General features: G+C 39.0%; 1 protein-coding gene across 1 annotated transcript; it reads right to left on the bottom strand.

The window, feature by feature from the left end:
- Positions 1-18,093: 18,093 nt before the first annotated feature.
- AVPR1A (arginine vasopressin receptor 1A) lies at positions 18,094-22,204 on the bottom strand. The gene is made up of 2 exons (XM_007123483.2): positions 20,824-22,204; positions 18,094-18,573 (listed from the first exon to the last, which is right to left on the bottom strand). The coding sequence occupies exons 1-2, from the start codon at positions 21,806-21,808 to the stop codon at positions 18,245-18,247; spliced, it is 1,314 nt and encodes a 437-aa protein (XP_007123545.1). The 5' UTR covers positions 21,809-22,204; the 3' UTR covers positions 18,094-18,244.
- Positions 22,205-22,812: the final 608 nt, after the last annotated feature.

Below are 22,812 nucleotides of genomic sequence, written 5' to 3'. Positions count from 1 at the left end.
TCAACATCAGATTAAGCTAGGTACAGACACGAGGCTAGGAGAAGTAGCCTAGATGGAGGGCGTCCGACTCCTGTTGGGGTATAACCCAAATCACAAGGTCAGTGGGGATAAGTCCAATTTGTGCTTGGTCTGGAATGGGACTGGTCAAGAGTCAAGGAGTTATATCTGATAGCTGAGGTTCAGGGGTCCCTTAGCATTTCTTTGGGGGTGGGAAGTTACCGAATGTCAAATGAGCTCTACAAAATTGTGTTTAGATACGAAGTTTTAGGAGGAAAAAACCCCTGTTGTTCAAAGAAAAATCCGATTTTAAGCATTGTTTAAAAATATCTGCAATTTTATATTCAATACTCTAAAATTTAAAATTTTCTACTGCTTTTGAATTTTTATTTCATACATTGCCTTCATATGGACCTGATTTAGAAAATGCTAAAATCGTAAAAAAAAATATTTTCTCAGTGTGCAGTCACGTTGAAAACAAGTGGAAAGATAGATTCTTTTGCCAGTACAACTGTTTTTAATCAAGTAAATTAGGTCTAGTTTTAGATGAGGTCTGACTCATGTGCCTTTAATTCTATGGATAGACTTGAAATACCTTTTAATGAAAAGCTGTCATTCAGATTATAGTTCAGCTTCATAGCCCATCACATTTGAGAGGATGGCAATAGATAAATATATAAAAGATAAGTATAATTTTAGATATGATTTTACAGAATATGTTTGTCTTATAACTCTTAAAATTTGGAGAAGAACTCACATAAGATAGACTTTTATAGACTGCCTGCCATAAACTGAATGTTTGTGTCCCCGCAGAATTCATATGTTGAGACCTAATCCCCAGTATGATGGTATTTGGAGGTGGGACCTTTAGGAGGTGATCAGGTCGTGAGAATGGGGACCTCATGAATGAAATTAATGTTCTTTTAAAAGAGACCCCAGAGGGACTTCCCTGGTGGCGCAGTGGTTAAGAATCCGCTTGCCAATGCAGGGGACATGGGTTCAAGCCCTGGTCCAGGAAGATCCCACATGCCGCGGAGCAACTAAGCCTGTGCGCCACAACTACTGAACCTGCGCTCTAGAGCCATGAGTCACAACTGCTGAAGCCTGCATGCCTAGAGCCTGAGCTCCTCAAGAATCTTGAGAAGCTACTGCAATGAGAAGCCCACGCACTGCAGCAAAGAGTAGCCCCCACTTGCTGAACTAGAGAAAGCCCACATGCAGCAACAAAGACCCAACTCAGCCAACAATAAATAAATGAATAAATTTATGAAAGAGACCCCAGAGAAATCCCTTGCCCCTTCCACCATGTGAAGTTACATCAAGAAGACAGCAGTCTATGAACCAGGAAGCAGGCTCTCACTAGACACCCAAACACTGAATCTGCAGGTCCCTTGATCCAGAATTATGAGAAAGAAATTTCTGTTGTTTATAAGCCACTCAGTTCATGGTAGTTTGTTACAGCAGGCCGAACAGACTAAGACACTGCCTAAAAGTAAAATTTCTCTTCTGTGTTTGAAAAGTAGCCATTTCTCCAGATACCCACATGATCTGTACCTTTTAACCACATGTCCAGATGAAGTCATAGGAAAGAAAGTATTGGCTTTCCAGTCATGTCCAAGGGTCAACAGAATCTTGTCAGATGTACTAGCTGACTAAAGATCTGCATGGAAAGGTGTTTTTACCTTTACCTGACTATCTATTTTTTTTCATCTCCATTGTAACTTAAACAATGCCTGATGGAACATTTTAAATGTCTGTAGATCTGTATATTTTTTGGCCTTATGTTTGTTCTGAGCAGATCAATGGGACATATATATGATGTTGCCTTTGTGTTTCTTGCAAATAATCTTTGGTTTTACTTCTGTCTTCTGAGATAGTATATTTCAGGGGTATATAGGAAAATTCCAGGCATGAAATTTAATTAGAGATCATAATATATTTAAATATGTCTTATGCCTTACTTTTACTATTTTTTAAAGGGTGCTAAGAGAAATATTAAAGCTACTTGAGGTCGAATCCATTCATCTTTTTATTTTGTGGGTTTTCCCATTATAATTTTATACTGAAAAGATTCTCCTCACTCCAGAATTTTGGTAAGGGCTCAAATTTGTTATCTTCCACTATTTAACTCTTCAGTCTTTCCAGACTTAATATGGGAGAATGGAATGAAATGAGAAACTACATTGATTTTTTTTGTTCTGAATTACTAAACAATTGTATCAGCACCATTTATTAGAATAATGGCTGTCTTCTTTATTGATTTGTCAGAACTTCATTATCATATCAAACTCATATGAAATCTGAAATAGAATCTGTTTATGGACAGTCTGTTCTGTTTCATCAGTTTTTCTGTTTACATCTGTGCCAGTGACCTTGAAATATGTGTCAGTATATGGGAGGGCTGACACTCCTTCCCTTTAAAGATCTTATCTATTCTTGCCAAAATCTCTTTACATAGATAAACTTATATTTTTTTAAATCTTTGGTAATTCTTAAAGTATAATATCATAAAAAATGGAAACATCATTGAAATATAAATAGGAAAAGCTAAAATTCCATGTTCTTCCCTGCCCTCACTTTTCCACTTCCTCCTTCCTCCCTAGGTATAACCACTGTCAACATTTTGGTGTCCTCAGATCTACTCTCAAACACCTGGTAAGGCTCAAAAATATTATCAGTGATTTTTTGTTGTTGAAACTGTGTTAAAATTATACATTAAGAAAAATTACCATCTTATGTTGTCTTCCTATTCAAAAACATATTCTGTCCATTTAGTTAAGCCTTATTTTATGTATCTCATTTAAAACTTCATAATTTTATTTATATAGATTCCAACATTTTATATTGTTTATTTCCAGATAGTTAATGTTGTGAAAGTATTTTTTTTCAGTCTATTGTCTTTCTAATCACTGGTGGTAAAAACAAATGCTCTTTGTTTTTGTCTAGTAGTCTTACTAATTTTAATAGCTTTGCAATGGATTATTTTGGGTTTTTATGTTACATAATCACATCATGGGCAAATTATGATAATTCCATGTCCTCTGTATTTTATTTCTAGTTCATGTTTTATTGCTTTTTGAAAGCTTTTAGAACAACAGTAAATAGCAATGGTAATAATAGAAATTCTTACTGGTCCTGATGATAATCAGATTACCTCTAATGGCAATGCTTATGAAAGTCTTTGTTGAGAGGCAGAACGGCATACCGCCACAGGTGAAGTCTCTGCAGCCTCATTGCTGGGTTCACATCCTGGCTGGGTCTTCCTGGAGGTGTAAACTTGGGCAAGTTTCTTCTCCTCTCTATGCCTCACTGTGCTCATCTCTAAGACAGGGGCAATAATAGTTTCTACCTCATACAGTTTTCATGAGGGTTAATTAAATATTTTTATAAGCATTTACAAGAATTTTGATACTATATTAAGCACTGATTCCATCAATAAAGCAGTGTGCTTTATTTTATCAATGGCTTTTAGACACATTCAAAATGCACTAATAATTCAGAACAAGAGCAGTGTGCTAGTTTAAAAACATTGTACTGTTTAAGTGTAGTACTTCAGTGTTTTCTTTTTTGCCCCTCTCTGTTTTCATGCTGAAGTATATGAAATTAGCTCAATATTTTCTATTCTAACATTTTGCAAAGAATATTATTTATTACTTGGAGTCTGTGTACATTTATACCATTTGTATTTCTGTAGTTTTAGGCTGCTGGAAATGAAGTGTGGCTTTTTAGTAGTTCCAGGTGCTATAAAGCCCTGCTGCCTAAGCTGACGCCACTACCTTTTTACCATTCGTTCAAAAACAGTACTGCTCTTTATTTTTTAAAAGGAATTGTTAAGTTTAAGGTGGCTCCCGTGGTCAATTTCTGCCTTATACTGGCTTCTGCCTAGTCAACACAGATATGATTGGGTGTGTGTGGCATGGGGCCCCAGGAAGGCATGACAACTAGAATGTATCAGTCTCTGGTTTCACAAATATTCTCTTTTTCCTAGATTCTCTCATTCCCTAGAGCGTCTCCTCCAATCCCCAGACTTAAATGCCATCTGTGTACTAATGACTCCCAAAGTTTTGCCCTGACCATATTCATGTATCCAGCTGCCTATCTGATATTCTTATGTCTGGGGTTAACCAGAATGTCTCTAATATTACATTTTGTATGATATGTGTTGATGCTATATAGTCCTTGTTGAGAGGCAGACTGGCATGCAGTCTCAAGTGTTAACGTTATGTCTAATAAGTATCTCAATTTTAATATCTCCAGACCTGCTTATCCCTCATTTTCTCCATTAGAGTAAAGCGAAGCACTGTCCTTTACTTTGCTCAGGTCAAAACGCTGGATCACTCATTACTCCTTTCTTTCTCTGAAATCTTCATCCAGTCCATTAGTAAACCAATCAATTTTACACTCAAAATTTACCTAGTATCCCATGGCTTCACACAACCCCCTCCACCACCGTTCCAGCCTGAGCCATTAGCACCTGTTGTTCAGCAATTTTGCAGAAGCTCCCTTACTGCTCACCCCGCCGAGGTCCTTGTTTCTATGTGATCTATTCCCAACACAGCTGCCAGAACCACCCTGTAAAATACAACTTAGATTTGTTGTTCCTCTGCCTCAAATCCTGCATTGACCTTTCATGTTAAACTGGAAACCCCAAGGCCCCTAACGTCCACCAGTTCCCCCGCTTCCACTCCACACCCCGATTTATGACATTATCACATACTACTCTCTACCTCTCTCATCCACTCCAGCCTCCTGCACCTTGCTGACCATTATTCTCCTGTGTCAGAGCCTCTTCACTTGTTGCTTTATCTCCCTACAACGTTCATCCCTTAGATGTCCACAAGGCTCCCTCACTGTCTTCAGGTCTCTACTTAAAAATAACATCTTATCCAAGAGCTTTTCTCATCATGCCACATAAAATGGTCCTTCTTCTCTACGCTAGTCGCTATCCATTCTCTGTATCATTTTTCTTCATAGCACTTGTTTTCATTTGACACTTCTTTTGTTTGCTTATTGTCTGTCTTGTTCACCAATATATCCCTAGTGCCTAGAAAACTCTCCAGCATCTAGTAGGTACTCAATAAGTGTTAAATGAATGAACACTGTCATTACATGAGGACAATCTGTAATACATTTACAGTTAACAATATAAGGATCTGAAAAGGCATGAAAACTAATACATATCATGTGTTTCCTGGCTGCCAGCCCTGTGCTAGAAAGTTAATACAGAGCTTCTGAGAATAGGGGAACTTATTCAGTAGAGTCTAATTTCTATTTAGAGATTTAACTCTTTGCAAGGATTAGATTGTTATATAGGTGGAATGATTTCAGAAATGCTCACGAAAATAAAAGTTTATTTAGTCCCCTAAGGCCTTAGATATATTTAAATGGGGGGAAAGCCATCCATTTCATTCATGATGAAAAAGTTAACCTGTTAATCCTTCATTAGAGAGGTGAGATATGTTGAGTTATGACTGTTGTGTAAGTGTTTATTTGAACACATTTTGGTAGAGTGAGGGAACTGACACGGAATAGAGGAGTAGGGGCAGCAACGGCAAACTGCCCGTTCCTCTGAAGCAGCACAGCCTCACTGGTAAGAGCAAACAACATTCACATGGGCCTGGTTTTAAATTCTTGCTCTGAATTTGGTTTCTCTATGGTCTTTGGCAAGTGCTCTGAATGTCCGTTTCCTAACTTAAATAATAAGATTTTCCTAAGTATGAAGGGTGAAACTATAAGGGTAATGCTTAGGACAGTGCCTATCAGATTTAGAAAATGGGCAATAAATAGTAGCTATTTTAAATTTTTCTCTAGGGCTAGATTCTATTTCATAAAGAATCTTGTTAAAGAATGAGTACTGGATGTCAATAATTAGAGAAAAACACTTCACAGTTCCATTATCAAAGAGATCCTTAATGTTTTACTTCCCCGGATGGGCGCCGAGACTTCCCGTATAAATGTTTTACGGGGCAGATGCTGTGACCTCATTCAAATATATGCTTTCAGTACCTCTTATAAGTCTTCTTGAAGCTCATTATTTATTGTACAGGGTCCAAGTTGAGGACTATGAGGTCTCTTTTTTCCCACCTGAATAATTTGAGGGTTCTCGAGCACTCTGACTACAAGGCAATGCTTGGAGGGGCTCTTAGGGTCTTAAGTTGTCCTCATGTAAGAAAGCAAGCCTATAATTTATAACTGTTACAGAGTCCAGGAATGTGGTTGTCCAGACGCTGGCTCATGAGCATGCTCCTTCTTTCTTCCCCAGTGGCGTTTTTTTTTTGTTTGTTTGTTTGTTTGTTTTTGTTTTGTTTTGTTTTGTTTTTTGCGGTACGCGGGCCTCTCACTGTTGTGGCCTCTCCCGTTGCGCAGCACAGGCTCCGGACGCGCAGGCTCAGCGGCCACGGCTCACGGGCCCAGCCGCTCCGCGGCATGTGGGATCTTCCCGGACCGGGGCACAAACCCGTGTCCCGTGCATCGGCAGGCTGACTCGCAACCACTGCGCCACCAGGGAAGCCCCCCAGTGGAGTTTTTTATAAATAATTACCATCTTCTTTTTAAGTTCTGAGCTTGTAGTCTTGTTTTCTACATCATAATGATGTAACACCGATTATTAAATTAACTAAAATACTGGCAGTATAGCTGTATTGTGAAGGTGGGAGAGGAAAGGTGAAGGGAAGTGTGCTGAATCTCTCATTTTATAACAGGAAGTCAATAAGTAACTTAAATAAATATGTGAATTAAAGAATATGTATGTTATTTAAAAGTATGGAGGTAAGCGTAGTAAAGATAAAGATGTGCATTTATCAGATAGAACATTTTCAATAGATTAATGATGCTACTATGAGCTGACGTCCAGTTGCTATGGGAGAACAGCTTAATCATCTTGCCCGTGGGGAAAGACTTATTATAGGAGAGATACTCAGGTGTCTCTTTTAGAAACAAGGGGTATAGAGGATTGGTCTTTATGAGATAGATTGTGATCATAGGGTAGGTAGGTAGGGAAAATCTTCTATACTGGAGGGCAGGGTTCCCTTCCCCACCCCCGCTTTTTTTGTCAGAAACATAGACTCATTTTCTAAAGTTACTTTTACTTTAGCCTTTGAGTTCCCAGATCCATTCTCTCTTTTTCAACATTCCTGGTCTGGAATCTGGTAACTACAAATGGAAATCCTGAGGATAACACTCTGGTGAGAGAAGCAGAATAAGGAACCTCAGAGATCACTTGCCAGAAAGTGACCAGACTGGACAATTTGCTTTTATTTTGACATTTCAGAGGCTATATATTCCAGATATGGAACCAATCTGGGGAAAAACTTTGAAAATGGTTAAGCAATACTTTACATCTTCACATTGAAAAGAGCCTCAAGACCCTCTAAGGCCTTGCTACTTAAAGTGTGGTGCACAGAGCAGCAGCCATGCCATCACTGGGGAGGCTGTTGGAAAGCCAGTATCTTATGATTCATCTTAGTGAATCAGAATCTGCATTTGAGTAAGATCCCCAGGTTATTTGCACATCAAAGTTGAAGAATCGCTGGTTTGAGGAATGAAGACGTGGAAACAGATAGGCTGATGGGAGTTGTATAAGCAAGGATTAAAAAGCCAAGCTGGAAGGAGTTGATCTCTAGCTGCACATGGGCTGGAGCCTGGCTGGGTTACAGAAGCTGGTGAGCACAAGAGAGGAATGCATTACAGGGCTAAATGGACCATCAATGTCTAGTGCCAGTTACTGGGAAGGAGAAAGAATTTTCAGATTAAGAAATGAAATAATCTAGTGTAGAGATTTATTTTTAGCTCCAGCACTCTGCCCCCCACTCGACCCAAAGATGGACAGGCAAAGGCAAAGGCATATGCAAGATGGCTAGAAGTAGTGATCCTTTCCAAAGTTAAAGAAGTATAGCTGATGAGAATTTTTCTCTCCTCTTCCTGAAATGTTCAGAGATGTATTTTCTGACATACCCATCTCTTCTGAACAAGAGAGAAAAATAACACCTAATTAAGACTAAAATATTCAGAAAAAATATTAAAATTCATAAAACCTAATGATAGGTCTCCCTTCATCTCTCATTTACCAATAGAACTGTTAAGCTGGTCACACTTCTAATTTCTACAGAGAAATTCATGAATCAAAAGATTTGAAATGATAAAGGCTAATTTTAGTAGCTCCTCATCCCAATGAAGATATAAATGATTTTAGCATTTTATTTTCCAAAGATCTTAAACTTTTTATATCTCCTGGAATGTCAGTGCAGGCCTTAAAATTCACAGACTCATAATCCCGTAACACAAACAGGAAAAGCAGTGAATGGTTTTGAAACAAGTGAACCATGATATACTTAGCTCATGTTGGACACCAAAAAATATCTTATTCACCTACTCAAAACATTCATTCCCACACCATGTATGTAATCACCCATTGACTATATATTAAATATTTATATATAGTGAAGAGTAAAGATCCGTTCCTTTATTGAATAGTTTATATATTTGCTAAAGGAAATTACAGTTTTGCTTAGGTAAGTAAGCCATTAAAAAAATATCTGGAGGCTGATTTTTATAGTTATCTAAACTTTAATCATCTTATTGAAGTTCCTTCAGAATTCTTCTCAAGATACACTGTAACTTAAAATAGAAATGGGGGGAAAAGACATTTATGCACATTTACAAAAACTTCCAAATGGCTGATTTTCCTCTTCTATCTTTGACATTGTTTCCATCCCAAGCAGCTTAACCATTTTTCTGCACTATTTTTTGTCAGAGGTTTGGTAGGTTATTTGGATGCAGTAGTAAGTGGTGCTTCTACAAAATGAAGCAATTGAAGGATAATTATCAGTTGAAATACCTCCAAAATGTTCATATTTTGTGTGTTGGATTTTTTTTTGAAAAAATTGGAGTTAGATAAGAATCTTATCTGAGATCTTTGTTATCTCCAATCTTCAGATTCTTTGGGTTTTCTAAAGGCTCTCACTGTTTATAGACTGTTCTTTTGCTTTCAAGAGCTCCTCAAGAGTAAGCACTTTTGCATGTTCTTGCTCCTGGATTTCTCACTGACAAACTAAGGACCTGAGGAACATGGCACATCAATCATATTCAGATTGTGGAAGAGCCCTGTTCCTTTGAACATTTTGGTGCTGTTGCTTAAAAGTTGAGCCGTAGCTGGAAAATAGAGGCTGGGAAATGGAGAATGCTTTAGAGTTGGTATGAGGAGGAGGGAGAAAGAGAAAGAGAAGGGTGTAAATGCCTCTAGCAGAGGTTTTGACAGATGTCTGGGGCCAGGTGAAAGAGTAATTGAGGCAGGATTTTTTTTTTTCTGCTTATGTTTCCATTTGTATTAAAATATCAGAGTTGTTGCTGAATCTATTTTATATGAATCTATTTTATATGATGAGGTAATAATTAGGTAAGCTGGAGCAAAGATCTGGGCCAGGACATTAAGGATACAATAGCTATAAAAACATAACACACAAAACTCTGTATACAGAGAAAGTAAAAATATCAGTGGTTTCTGGAAGTGGGGGAGACATGGGGCAGGGGGGATAAATAGTGGAGTACAGAGGAAAATACTCTTTATGATACCATAATGGTGGATACATGTCATTGTACATTTGTCCAAAGCCATGGAATGTACAGCCCTAATGTAAACTGTGGATTCTGGGTGATGATGATGTGTCAGTTTAAGTTCATTGATTGTAGCAAATGTACCACTCGCGTGGCTGATGTTGATAATGGGAGAGGCTGTGCGTGTGTAGGGGTAGGGAGTATATGGGAAATTTCTGTACCTTCCACTCAATTTTGCAGTGTACCTAACACTGCTCTGAAAAAATAATGCCTATTATATATCTGTATCTATAGTTATATCTCACATTAGCCTGTGCATTTGCTTACGTTTGACTGCTATGGAAAGGAATGTTACATAATTTGCACATGAATAAAACCAATATATACAGTAATCAAGAAGGAATAGAAAACCAGCCATCTCTAACTGGCCTCCATCTAAGAGTATTATGAGATGAATATCTGTTAAGAGTATTTTGAGATGATCTTATAACTGTGCACCTGTGAGAACAGAGAGGAATCCAACATGAAATAATATCAATTGTGTGAAAGTTTCACAAAATGCATAAAAAAAGGCAAAATCTGAATTATTTAGGTACCATACGTATGTTTCATGACTAGCATAAAAGAAGTGAAGAAAAAGAGGTTATTTTATTTTATTTTTAAAAAATTTTATTGGAGTATAGTTAACTTACAATGTTGTGTTCGTTTCAGGTGTATAGCAAAGTGAATCAGTTATACATGTACATATATCCACTCTTTTTTAGATTATTTTCCCATATAGGTCATTACAGAGTATCGAGTAGAGTTCCCTGTGCTATACAGTAGGTCCTTATTAGTTATCTGTTTTATATATAGTAGTGTGTACATGTCAATCCCAATCTCCAAATTTATCCCTCCCTGCTTTCCCCCCTGGTAACCATAGGTTTGTTTTCTACATCTGTGACTCTATATGTGCTTTGTAAATAAATTCATTTGTACCATTTTTTTAGATTGCACATATAAGCGATATCATATGATATCTGCCTTTGTCTGACTTAGTATGACAATCTCTAGGTCCATCCTTGTTGCTGCAAATGACATTATTTCATTCTTTTTTATGTCTGAGTAACATTCCATTGTGTTTATGTCCCACATCTTTATCCATTCCTCTGTCGACGGACATTTAGGTTGCTTCCATGTCTTGGCTATTGTAAATATAGTGCTGCAATGAACACTGGGGTGCATGTATCTTTTTGAATTATGGTTTTCTCTGGATATATGCCCAGGAGTGGGATTGTTGGATCATATGGTAGTTCTATATTCAGTGTCTTAAGGAACCTCCATACTGTTCTCCATAATGGTTGTACCAATTTACATTCCAACGAACAGTGTAAGAGGGTTCCCTTTTCTCCACCCCACTCCAGCATTTATTGTTTGTAGATTTTTTGATGATGGGCATTCTGACGGTGTGAGGTGATACCTCATTGTAGTTTTTATTTGCATTTCACAAAGAGGTTATTTTAAAAGCTCAATGCAGTTTGAACTCTTTGATCTTGGAAAAAGACAGTATTCCTTTGGGGATGAAAATGGCTCTTTTGCTTGAGGAAACACCTTACAGACAATGCACTGTTTTGAAAGACAGAGTCTAAGTGAGAGGACTTTAGGCAAATAAAAGCTAAATAATTCTACAAAATGAAGTGGAAGAAAGATTAATTACTGGCATTTGTAAAAACAAGGATTCGGGGTCTTGGTAGAGAGAAGAAACCTGAGCAAGGTGGCAGCCAGCAAGGTCCTAAAGGCAAGAATGATTAGCATCTAATCCACCTGAGAAGGGATGGCCATGGACCTTTAAAACACTTACCATGAATCACTGTCTCATCTGAGGCATAATCTAAACCTCTATGTGATACTCCGTCCTTTAGGGGAACCCCATCATACAGGGAAGCCAAGTGCTCAGAGAGTTGTTGGAAGGTGTCAGGGCGAATGAGTGAAGAAAAAAATAGTCATGAGAAGTAAACTAATGAGCTGTGGATTGAGAGTTCAAAAGAAGGAGGAGTTCATGATACTCAGGATTCCTCTTCGATCTACGGAAAGGCACAGACTTTGCACAATGCATGAGATGAGGCTAAAACTGTTTTATCTCTCCTTTTATATTAAAGGAGAGAGAGAGCACAGAAAGCTCAAGGTTTAAGGCATCCATCTAGGCAGTATATACTTATGAAAGACAAGTTAATGAGAGTGGTTGTGGCCAAAACATGGATGACTTGGTGAACCATGGAAGCTGGGATTTGGGGAGGGGGATAAACGTACACTTTACTTAAGTTCTGCTGAATTCCACTGGCTTGTGCCTAGGGACGAGTGTCCACTACTGTGGTGGTGACAAAGCCTTTCTAATAAGATTGAGTTTGAATCTATCAGTTCATTTTTCTCAATCAAGATGATATTAGTTAGGCTCTCCAGATTTATTTAAGTGATTTTCCCAAGATCATTCAACTATTGATGGTGGAAAAACTTGGGGTTTTTGATTCCCTGGTACGGTCCTTTTTAAAAAAAATTTTTTTTTTTTTTTTACTGTACAATGCTCTTATATTGATAATTAGAGCTTCTCACTTTTGTTAAACACTCACAATGTCTAACATGTGTAACATATGATTACCATATATATATTTAGCATATCTATATTAAGTATATTAGTCACGCAGCTACTATAGACAGCATCTACTATATGAAGATGCACAGGTGAAGAAGACATTCCTTTTACTTAAAAGATAAACACGATGTGATTGTCATGGAGAAGATAGGCCAATAAACCAACATTGCAAATCATTTTGCTGTGTGTCATAGTGAAGGTATTTAGAGGGCATTTGGAAAGCAGAAGGGAAGAAACATTTAACTCTAGAGATTCAGAAGGGATACATACAGAGAATGAGTGAATGAATGAATTTTACACTAGCGCATTTCTTTATGAGTCTCGTCTCGTATACAATGAAACTATTATTTCAGTTCTACCCGATTCGTAGGACCTTGTGAAAATATGCTTTGGTAGAATCCTGTTTATTCTAAAATGTTTATAAGTGTTTTAAAATAACAGTGAGTTTTAAAATAACAGTGTTTTAAAACAGAGACTTCAAATTCCCTTTCTTCCATTCTGGGCATTCACTGCTTCTAGAATTTAAGCCAAACTCAAAATAAGCCTTTTAGTTTATGCTATTAGAGTTTAACTTGTAAAAGAAAAATAATGTTACAACATAAGTTGAAAGTTAATATGATCTGAATTTATTAGCCCACAGGGTAAAGAATTACGATTTGAAAGACTGTTAAATGGGCCCAGAAGTCAGTCTCACCAAGTTCTAGAAACAAGTAAACAGATGACATTTTTAGAGGATGACACACAAGACCTCAGCTAACCCAATAATTTTGGTTTTCTTAATATATAACAAAATTAATTTGCCTTTGTGACTATAATTTATTGAAAAGGCAGTTACAGAGTTTCACCTGTTCTCACTATAGTCAAAGAGTATAAACATGAACACATTTGTGCTCAAATATGAACCTATCAGTAGTTACCAGCTGTAGAGCAGGTCTATGTTTTTTTCAAAATCAGCATAATTAACTTGAAATATATTTTTTTATTAAACGAGATTGTAAGAGAATTATTTCAGACAAATTTGATTTTTTTTCCTTTTTTGGTTCAGACATTTTTACAATTGAACTATAGTTGATTTATAATATTTTATTAGTTCCAGGTGTACAGCACAATGATTCAGTATTTTTAAAGATTATACTCTATTAAGAGTTATTACAAGATAATGGCTATAATTACCTGTGCTCTACAATATATCCTCATTGCTTATGTATTTTATACATAGTAGTTTGTACCTGTTAATCCTCTACCCCTAATTTTTCCCTCCCCCCTTCTCTCTCCCCTTTGGTAACCTCAAGTTTGTTTTTGATATCTGTGAGTCTATTTCTGTTTTGCTATATACATTTATTTGCATTATTTCTTAGATGCCGCATATAAGTGATATCATACGGCATTTGTCTTTCTCTGACTTATTTCACTAAGCATAATACTCTCTAGGTCCATTCATGTTGCTGCAAATGTCAGAACTTCATTCTTTTTATGACTGAATAATATTCCATTGTATATATATATACCACATCTTCTTTATCAATTTGTCAAATTTGATATTTTTATTTATAGAATCAAGCTAATACACAATAAAACTGAGTAATAAATCCACCAGTTATTTCAATATTACCCCACAAGCTATTTTTTTCTGTAAAGGACCAAATATTAGATACAATCACAAAACATTTCAGTATTCATCAAAACCATAACCATACAATTGTCCCAAGAAAACACACTGAAATTCTTCTATACAGCATAATAAGCTAGGAGATACAGAACATTTGAAAAAGCAGTTCCAAAAATGGAATACTAAATATACAACATCAATTCTTAATAAATTTGCTCTAATAATGAGCTAAAGCATCATAGAAGATGTTAAGTCAGAAATCCTGTGATATAAAGACAACTACTTTCAAGTGTGGAAATGCTAATTATTTTATATTAATGCTAATTGTTAATTATTCTGATATTACTATCAGACTTATTCTCAGATTTCCCTTTCTGAATTTGCTAATTTGACCCTGGAACACAAAAATATTTAATTCACTCTATAACACTTCGTTTTTATTTAACATATAAATTAATGTAAAAAGATGCGATATATATCCATTATATATATCTATAATAAAAAAATGGCATTTAATTTTCACGTATAATATATATTTTTGATGCGGACATACTATAGGTCACATGTACATTTTCATTCATCATAATTTAATGTACCTAAAAACTGAGTTAGAACAATATTCTTAAAATGCCTATGTGTGCACTGGAATTTATGTGATTCAACCCATTTAAGGCTCTCTTGGGGCCTTAAAGGAAATAATAACTCTTCCTGTGAATAGTTCTTAAATTTTTGCTCACATTGGCAGAGGTCAAATTATAATTCAGAAACATTCTCTAATGTTTTTTCTCCATGTGCTATTCATGATGTCAAGTGTTGCCAATGACACTGAGTGAGACTAAAACCACAGGGAGGGAAAGGGCAGGGAGACAGTGGCTGCTTCTACAGCTCCGGGACCAGCACCCCAGGCGGCCCTGCCCTGAGCTTAGTCTAAATAAAGAAGTTGCCTTCAGTATGAAAATCCATAAGGGCCCAATTTACATGGGTTTAAAGGAACCAAATCTCTGATATTTGGGGTTAAGGAGGAGGCTTAATTTCTCTCTAGATGGCTTCTAATTATGGTAGGGTCAAACTCTGAAGCTATAACTTAATGCTCTGAGTGTCCAATTATGTTACAAAAATCTAGGTTTTAGAGTCTGAAAAACATAAAAATCTAACCTAATTGGGTTACTTTACTTGTGAATAACAGAATGAAAGTTGTGTTTCTTAATCATCAGTGGTTGTCCATTCTAGGAACTATCATAAGTTTGGAAGGGTACTGCATATTATGAAGACTACTTGATTTTTTTTTCTCTTTAAAAACCACACCCAGGATTTCCCGGTGGTCCAGTGATTAGAACACCGTGCTTCCACTGCAGGGAGCACAGGTTCCATCCCTGGTGGGGGAACTAAGATCCTTCATGCCATGCGTGTGGCCAAAAAAATAAAATAAAATAAAAATTAAAAAATACCTCCCTCTCTTAAAAAACAAAAACAAAAACCCTTCCCTCAATCATGGCATGAGACTTCTTTGCTGATGGTGGAAGTTCTGTGTGTAGGACAAATATTTAATTAACCAAAGAATTTCACTAATTTCCTTCACAGTTATTTTTACATTTTAAAAATACATGTCCAAAAATTAACCCATTAAGCACTTAATATGTACTTAAAAATGGTTTTTTTCGTCATCAATTAATGTTTATCAAATGTCCAATAGAAATATCACCAGTTTCTCCTTCCTGGTGGGTTATCAATTGCATTTCCCATACCCACATAGATACATTAATATTGTATACTTGCAGGATCTTCCCACAGGTAACTGCCAAATAAAATAAGGTGATGCAACACATTTATCCTTGACTGCAAACCTTCATTTGTTAAGATATCCCAGGTCTTCTCTTCGGTCAAGAAAGGGAAATCTTCCCTTCCCAGCATACTCTTCTTCCTTACCACCTACAATTTCCTTTCTTCTGAAATAGATGGTCAGGACTCTTCCAGTTTGGAATATTGTTTTGGGAGATCTAAATGCCATTCCTGGGTGTATAACATTAGGAAAGTTTAGCAGCTAGGTAAGTTAAGCTTCTCAGCCTAAACCGCAAAGAATAAGACCATGTACTTGCCTAGTGCAGAAGTAGCAGCCAGATCTTCTGGTGTCTCCCTAGCCCCTTTTCTACTATCTCATGTCCTGATGCATTTAAAAGGAGAAAACATGGCTGGGTAGGTTCATTTGCACCTTATTTGAGAGATGTTTCTGGAAATAAGATTCAAACCGAATTTTTTTACTTGGAGATACACGTCAACGTTTCGAAACGATCTATCCAAGAACTATGAGGTTATTATTTTGGAATTGCATTTAGAAAAAAGCAGGCTCATATTTGTTCCAACCCAAGAGGCTTTAGTTTTGAGTTGTCAAAGTGAAGTTGTCAAAAGGGCTGACAACGTTGCAGAGGGCAGGGATACTGAGATGCTGCTATGACTCAAATAATGAAGAACTGATGAATTTAATTGATGGCTCATATTGGACAATGCCCTTTAAGAGACATATTTCTTATTTTTAAGAAAGCAGAATTCTAAAACCTAAGGACTTAATCTCTATAAAACATTGGGAAACTTTTTTTTTTTTTAGGCATATAAATCCAGGGAGAAAAAGGCCTGAGAATTTGGAAAGGCAAGAGAATGAAGAGGAGTGAGGTTGATAGTCCCAGGTTCTCATGGTGCCATTCAGTGCTCAGTTTCTTATCGACAAAGTTTAAAAAAAAAACAATAATACTATTAAAATAGCTATTACTTCCTCTAAGGGATGCAAAGTATTTATGATGTATCCTCAAATCATTGCAAGGTCTCTAAGAAGGAAAAGGAGCCAGACAGAATAGCTCAAAAAACCCCACTGAGTTCCATTAATGAAAAATGCAGTAACAACAGCCAAGTAGTGTTGTAATTTACCTCTGTGTAGAAATGAAAGAAATTGATGCTCTTGGCTGGCTTCAATTTACCTGCAGTCAAAGGAAAGCAAATTCTCTCTTTAAATCGGAAAGCTTTGGTTAGGCAGAAGTTAGACTTAACAGTGGCCGTTGGTGATGCTTTCCGATTAATCAGCAGCGCTATATTTAAATTTTAGGATTTTGTATGCCAGACATGAAACCAACACATTCTGGTTAATGAACAGCAAACAGGAAAAAGCTGTGCAGTTTTGAAGACTCCCACCCGGGCAAAAGACTGTAATAAAAGCAAGAGCTAACACTCATACGGCACTTGACAGTTTAGGGAAATCTTTTCACACACTTGATTTCATTTCGTCCTTACAACAACCCTGTGAGGTAAGTGTTATCAACGCCATTGTACAGCCTAGGAAATGGAGGCTTTATGTCTTTTTAAGCCATTTGCCTAAAGTCATGCACTTAATAACGAAGGAAGCCAGACCAGATGCAGAGCAGTTTTCTTTCTATTTCCCTGCCCTCTTCCTGCCCAGCCCTGCTTCTCCTCCACTGTGAGACTGTTCGCCGGGTGGGTGATCAGAAGGAAAGACCAAGTTGCTTTTAATTAAACATGAGGGAACATTCAGTATCCTGAGTCATTCTTTAGGAGGCTCATATCTATGAATCTGGATTCCTCAGACATGAAGTAATGATGGTGTTAATATCCAGTATAGCACAGGATACCTTATAACACTGGTCAAAACATGTTTACAATTTTCTAGAGAAAGCCTACATAATACCTTGGCCAATCTACCCTTTCTACTCTTCTAATAAAATTGCGTATTTGTCGTACAAATCTGACCTTAAAGCAACTTTGCAGTGGGAAGAAAAAGATATTATCGGCCAGTTGACAACATTTTCTCTAACCTTCAGCATCTTGGTAATCATGCTTTTCACAACCAATAAAACATGAGGAACCAAAGGAGGGAACTGCCAGTTTTAAAGTTACTGTTTTGAAATGGAGGTGATTTATGGCTTCTAACAGAACTTTCCTCTTTCCACTCTGCAACAGGCACCCCCTACTCAATATGCCTCAAGCTCTCATGCCTCTCCAAGGCACCATCCCACTCCAGGCCACGGTTTGAGACTGCATTTTCTGATACATAAATTGATTTTACTGGACGGAAACATAATTTCTCGGAAGTCTCTTCTAATTCCTTTCAAACCCTAAGGCTGACGATGAGCTTACTTTGTCCAGAAATAATGCTCCTACATTATATGACTTCTAAACCAACCAAACCTTAGTTATGTCAGAAATAAAAAGAAAAGAAACCCACAGCAAAATATAAAGCCAGGTGGTTATGATTTTTCCTTTAGAAATATGACTTATGTTATTTCTGGGTTAGGTCTGCAGATTTTAGTGTAGCCTGTTTTTATTAACATTCCGTATAAAACAATTCATAGCTTTTGCTTGTAGCAATGTGAAAATGCAACTAGAAACACAGTCTTGTACTCAACAGATCGATTTATCTTATATTTGTTCTAATAATCTCTAGCTGGATTCAGTCAGTGGGCTGAAAAGTCCGTTACAGGAGTCAGGCTGCATGCTCCGGATGAAACAGTAATGAATTGGATGGACTTGGAAGATTTAGCTGAGTCCTTCCACGCGCCGGTCCTATATGTGGGGCTTCGGTTGTTAGTGAAGGAAGTCTGTTTTCGGCTCATACTGTCAGAATCTTCTTTGTTGAATGTTTGCTTCATGTTTTGGCAGCATGGGAAGCTTTGGATACAGTCTTGCAGGAGATGGCCACTAAAAAACATGTATATCCAGGGATTGCAGCAACTATTCAAGGAAGCCAGTAATGCAGTGATGGTGGTGGCCGGGTTTTCCGACTCTGTATGGAAGACATAAGGGGAGAGCATTTAACTAGTCAAATGCAAGAGACAGCACTGGATAAACTCATTTTTCTGTTAGTTCATGAAAGCTGGAAAATGTTATGGGTCAATATAGAAAATAAAGTATTTTGTTTATCAGTCAGGGAAATGGTTGGTGAATGGAAATTGCTTGGTTGTAAAATATTTTCATAAGCAAGATGCCTTGAAATTAATTCAGGGATTTTAAACCACTATTAAAATATTTAAGTAGAATGAGTGGGACTTTCAAGAGGTTAAGAATATTAAATAACTTAATAAAGTTTTGAATCCTTTGTGTTAGCACTAGCGTGTGCTAATGAACACAGCACTTAGAGAATGGCTTCCATTTCAGTGAACTTTCTAGAGGCTATAGCCACATATACCAAATTATATCCATCCTGATAACTCAGGCAAAAGTATGACATTATGGACCATGTTTAGTTGTTTTAAATTTTTCAATATTAAACATATTCTTGTAATAAGAAATCTATACTGAAGGGGATAGTTGAAATAGGTCCCTGAAAGATGCAATATTTAGTTGTTTTCTTTGGTTAATTAGAAGCTTTGTTTGATTTTAAAAGAAAACCATCTTTGATTGTGGCTTGAACAATTAAATTATATTATGAAGAACAGATAAATTAAGAAATTCCAACAGTCCTTTGAACTATTTTTTGTGTATTTGCACTGGTAAACTACATAAATATAACCTTTCACCATAGAACTATTGCACAGAGAATATACCTTTTCTAAAGATAAGAATAATAGGCAAGCACTGATTTTCCCTTATTAATTATGAACTTGGGTCTTCTCACTCCTGTTGTGCCAGAATAAATTACAGGTTAGTTAATCAGACTTTGTGCTAAGATGCTACTCTTAAAGGTGATCAGGATCCGTGACCAAGACTGTATTCAGAAAGAATGGAAATCATCGACATACCTGTGCACAAGTGAAGAATTTTTTAGTAATTGTGTCTGAATCCTGATAAAGCAACAAATAGGCTGAATTTTTTATTTGATTGGCAATACTTAAGAGGCTGCCAAGGTCATACAAGACAGGAAATATAGCATTTATGTTGTATTTTTCATCATCAGTGCTATTATAGCCATGGCTTTTATTTGTTTGAATTAAATTCACTCTCAAGTGTTTAATTTGTACATACAACTATCAAAGTATATCACAAATAACAAAAGGAGACACTTCTTCCCAGATACCTATTTCCCAATTACAGTTGCTGTCAGTAACATTTCTGTAATATATTTGATGTGAAAAAAAATTTTTTTTCCTTATCAGAGGAAATTTTTTTTCAAGATACAATATTAAATAATGCTTTTGGGGGTAAGTTCTTGTGAAGCTGGTTTTCCTAGTTTGTGAAGGAATTAAAATCAAACGAGCTAGTAGTTGCGGAGGACATTCTCAGAAAACTACAAGAGTCGGTGGAGAGATGTACAGCTGTGTGGTCAAGTTAGTGCTGAAAGACTAAGGAATCAGTCTGACACATTTAGAGTTTATCAATAATCCTGCTTTGAAACACTGGGGAGAAAAAAGTGTTAAAGTAATTGTAGGAAAAAGTCAAAACATTATGATAAGAAATGGAACACTAGCTAAATGCCAAATTAAAATTATTGACTTAAGAATCTTTCTTCAACACATTTAATCTTCATACCCCCAGGACCTAGCATAAAATCTGGTACATAATATGCATAATTATATTTATTGACTGGATGAGGAATAAATAAAACTATTTTCAGATTAAAAATATGTCCGTTTTACCCTTACTTTGGGGCATTTCTACAAAAATTTTACATTGCGATACTTTTCACAAACTAGCAAAAAGCAGTTGTGACAGTATACATGTTTCTCTGAATCCAACAGACTTGAAAGCAGGGTATTAACACAGTGGTTAGTGCTTTGGCAAAAAGTCATTATTCTGTTCTGTAATTGTGCGGCTGACTCTAGGGCACAGTTTTCTGGATTTGTGGTCTTAGGAGCTCGTTATAAATGCAGATTCCTGGGCCCCATTCCAGATCTACTGAATCAAAACGTCTGGGGTGGGGACCCCACGACTTTGGCTTTCAACAGTTCCGCACAAGATGTGATTCTCATGCACGAAGTTAAAAAATTATTGTCCTAGAGGATATTATGCAAAGGAACTCTCTCCCTCCCCCCCCTGCCCCCCCAAGCACACAGACCCCATCTGTGCACCTCTTACTCCATCGTCCCGCGACACCTACCGACCCAGGGGAAATTCTTATCCCAGACAGACCACATCTGGATGATGAAGAAGGGCGCCCAGCAAACGATGTAAGCCGTCACGATCACGAAGGTCATCTTTACCGTGCGGATCTTGGCGCGGGAAATTGTCTTTACGCTGCTGACACGCGGCGCGAGCAGGAGCCCCTGGTGGAAGGCGCCACCTGCGCCCTCCGCGCGGGCGCCCTTGCCCTGGCGCACCGCAGCCTTTCCGCGGACGTTGCGCCAGATTTGGTAGCAGATGAAGCCGTAGCAGGTGCTCAGGCTGACCACGGGCGCCACGAAGATGCTGCCGGTCATCCAGGTCACGTAGGCGGGGAGACCCCAGGGCTGGATGAAGTTGGCCCAGCAGTCGTAGGCCTTGGTGACATTGCTCACTTCGACCACGGAGAAGACGAAGTACTGTGGAGTGCTCAGCACGAAGCTCAGCACCCAGGCGGCGGCGATCATGAGGCGCGAGCGGCGCGCCGGCTGCTGCAGCGTCTTCAGCGGGTGGCACACGGCGATGTAGCGGTCGGCGGTCATGACCACCAGCATGTAAGCCGATGCGAACATGGCGAACACCTGCAGGTGCTTCACCACGCGGCAGAGCCCGTCGGGTCCGCGGAAACGGTAGGTGATGTCCCAGCACAGCTGAGGCAGCACCTGGAAGAGAGCGACGGCCAGGTCGGCCAGGCTGAGGTGGCGGATGAAGAGGTGCATGCGGGACGTCTTGCGAGGCGTGCGGTGCAGCGCCAGCAGCACACTGCTGTTACCCAGCACGGCCACCACGAAAATCACGGCCAGCACGGCGATCTCCAGCTTGGCCAGCTCCTCGTTGCGCTCGTCCGCCAGCGGGCTGTCGTCTTTCCCGAGCGCCTCCGCTTCCCCGCTGGTGTTGGCACCGCTGGCGGCCAGAGGCCACCATGGGCTGGAGTTGCCCGCGGGCCCCGCGCCGGGGCTCCCGGAGAAACTCATGCTGTCCATACAGCGCCTCCTCGGCCTCGGCGGAGGCCCGCTCCCTTCCCGCCTGCTCGCGCGGTGCGCTCCCTCGTTGCAGCGCTCACCGCGAGCCGGGCTCTGCTCGCTCTCTTGCGGGTGTCTCCCGGCGCAGCGTGTCCCACCAGCTAGCTCGGCCGCTCTCGGTCGAATTGCCCGCCCCTTTGCCAGCGCTGCCCTGTCTCAACTCGGGCGAAGCTGGGGAGGTGCGCTCCGAGTCTCTGAAAGCACTGGGCTCCAAACTCAAATTATTGATGTGGAGTTTGTTTCCCCAGATCGCGCTCCCTCTCGCCCCAGTGGTTGGAGACTGCTCGGTGCCTACACTCGCTGCCTCCCTTCCCTCTCCCCTGGGGGTTTTCTTTTTTCCCCCTCCCTACGTCGGTGATATGTCCTCTTTGCCTCGCTGCTGCAGGGGTGGGGCTGGGAACTCGCGGATTACTTGGCGTAATAGGGGGTTGACCGTGGCGCTTTCCCTCTCTTCTCTTCTAAAAAAAAAACCTTGGAGATCTGGACATGTCATGCTTTTTCAGGGTTTACCATCATTTCCTCTAGCCTCCCTCAGGGGTCACCTTAACCCCCGCATTTGACTTCAACAGACGCTGTCAGCATGATACCCAGAAATCCCGAGTCCACCGCTCGCGCGCGTGCTCTTGATGCTGAACTTGGCGCGTGTGCCCACCTGCTTCAGCTTGGGTGTCTCCCTCCGCAGCGAGTCCGCCCATCCCGGGGAAGCCAGTCTAATTTTATTCTCAGGGCAACTTGGCTCACACCAACCCCGCTCCTCTCCACCCTCCTCTGTAGGGTAACAACTGGGTGACCTAAAGGGCGCTCTCTTCCCGGTAACTTCGATGCCTGCTGTTTGTTACCCTGCCCGCGTCCGCGGACCGGAAGGACGCGCTGGCAGTCCCAGCGGCTGCCTGTACAGTGCACTTATCTACAGCGGGGAAAAGGAACGTCTCCTGGTTTTCCAGTTTCCCCCGGGGCTGGGAGCG

This window comes from Physeter macrocephalus, chromosome 6, assembly GCF_002837175.3.
Source record: "Physeter macrocephalus isolate SW-GA chromosome 6, ASM283717v5, whole genome shotgun sequence".
NCBI lineage: Eukaryota > Metazoa > Chordata > Mammalia > Artiodactyla > Physeteridae > Physeter > Physeter macrocephalus.
This window is presented reverse-complemented; position numbering and strand designations above follow the sequence as displayed.

Coding starts and splice junctions, on each gene's coding strand:
- AVPR1A (XM_007123483.2), bottom strand. CDS start 21,808: ATGGACAGCATGAGTTTCTCCGGGAGCCCCGGCGCGGGGCCCGCGGGC. Junction 18,574..20,823: donor TAAGAATTTCCCCTGGGTCG/GTAGGTGTCGCG, acceptor TCTTCCATACAG/AGTCGGAAAACCCGGCCACC.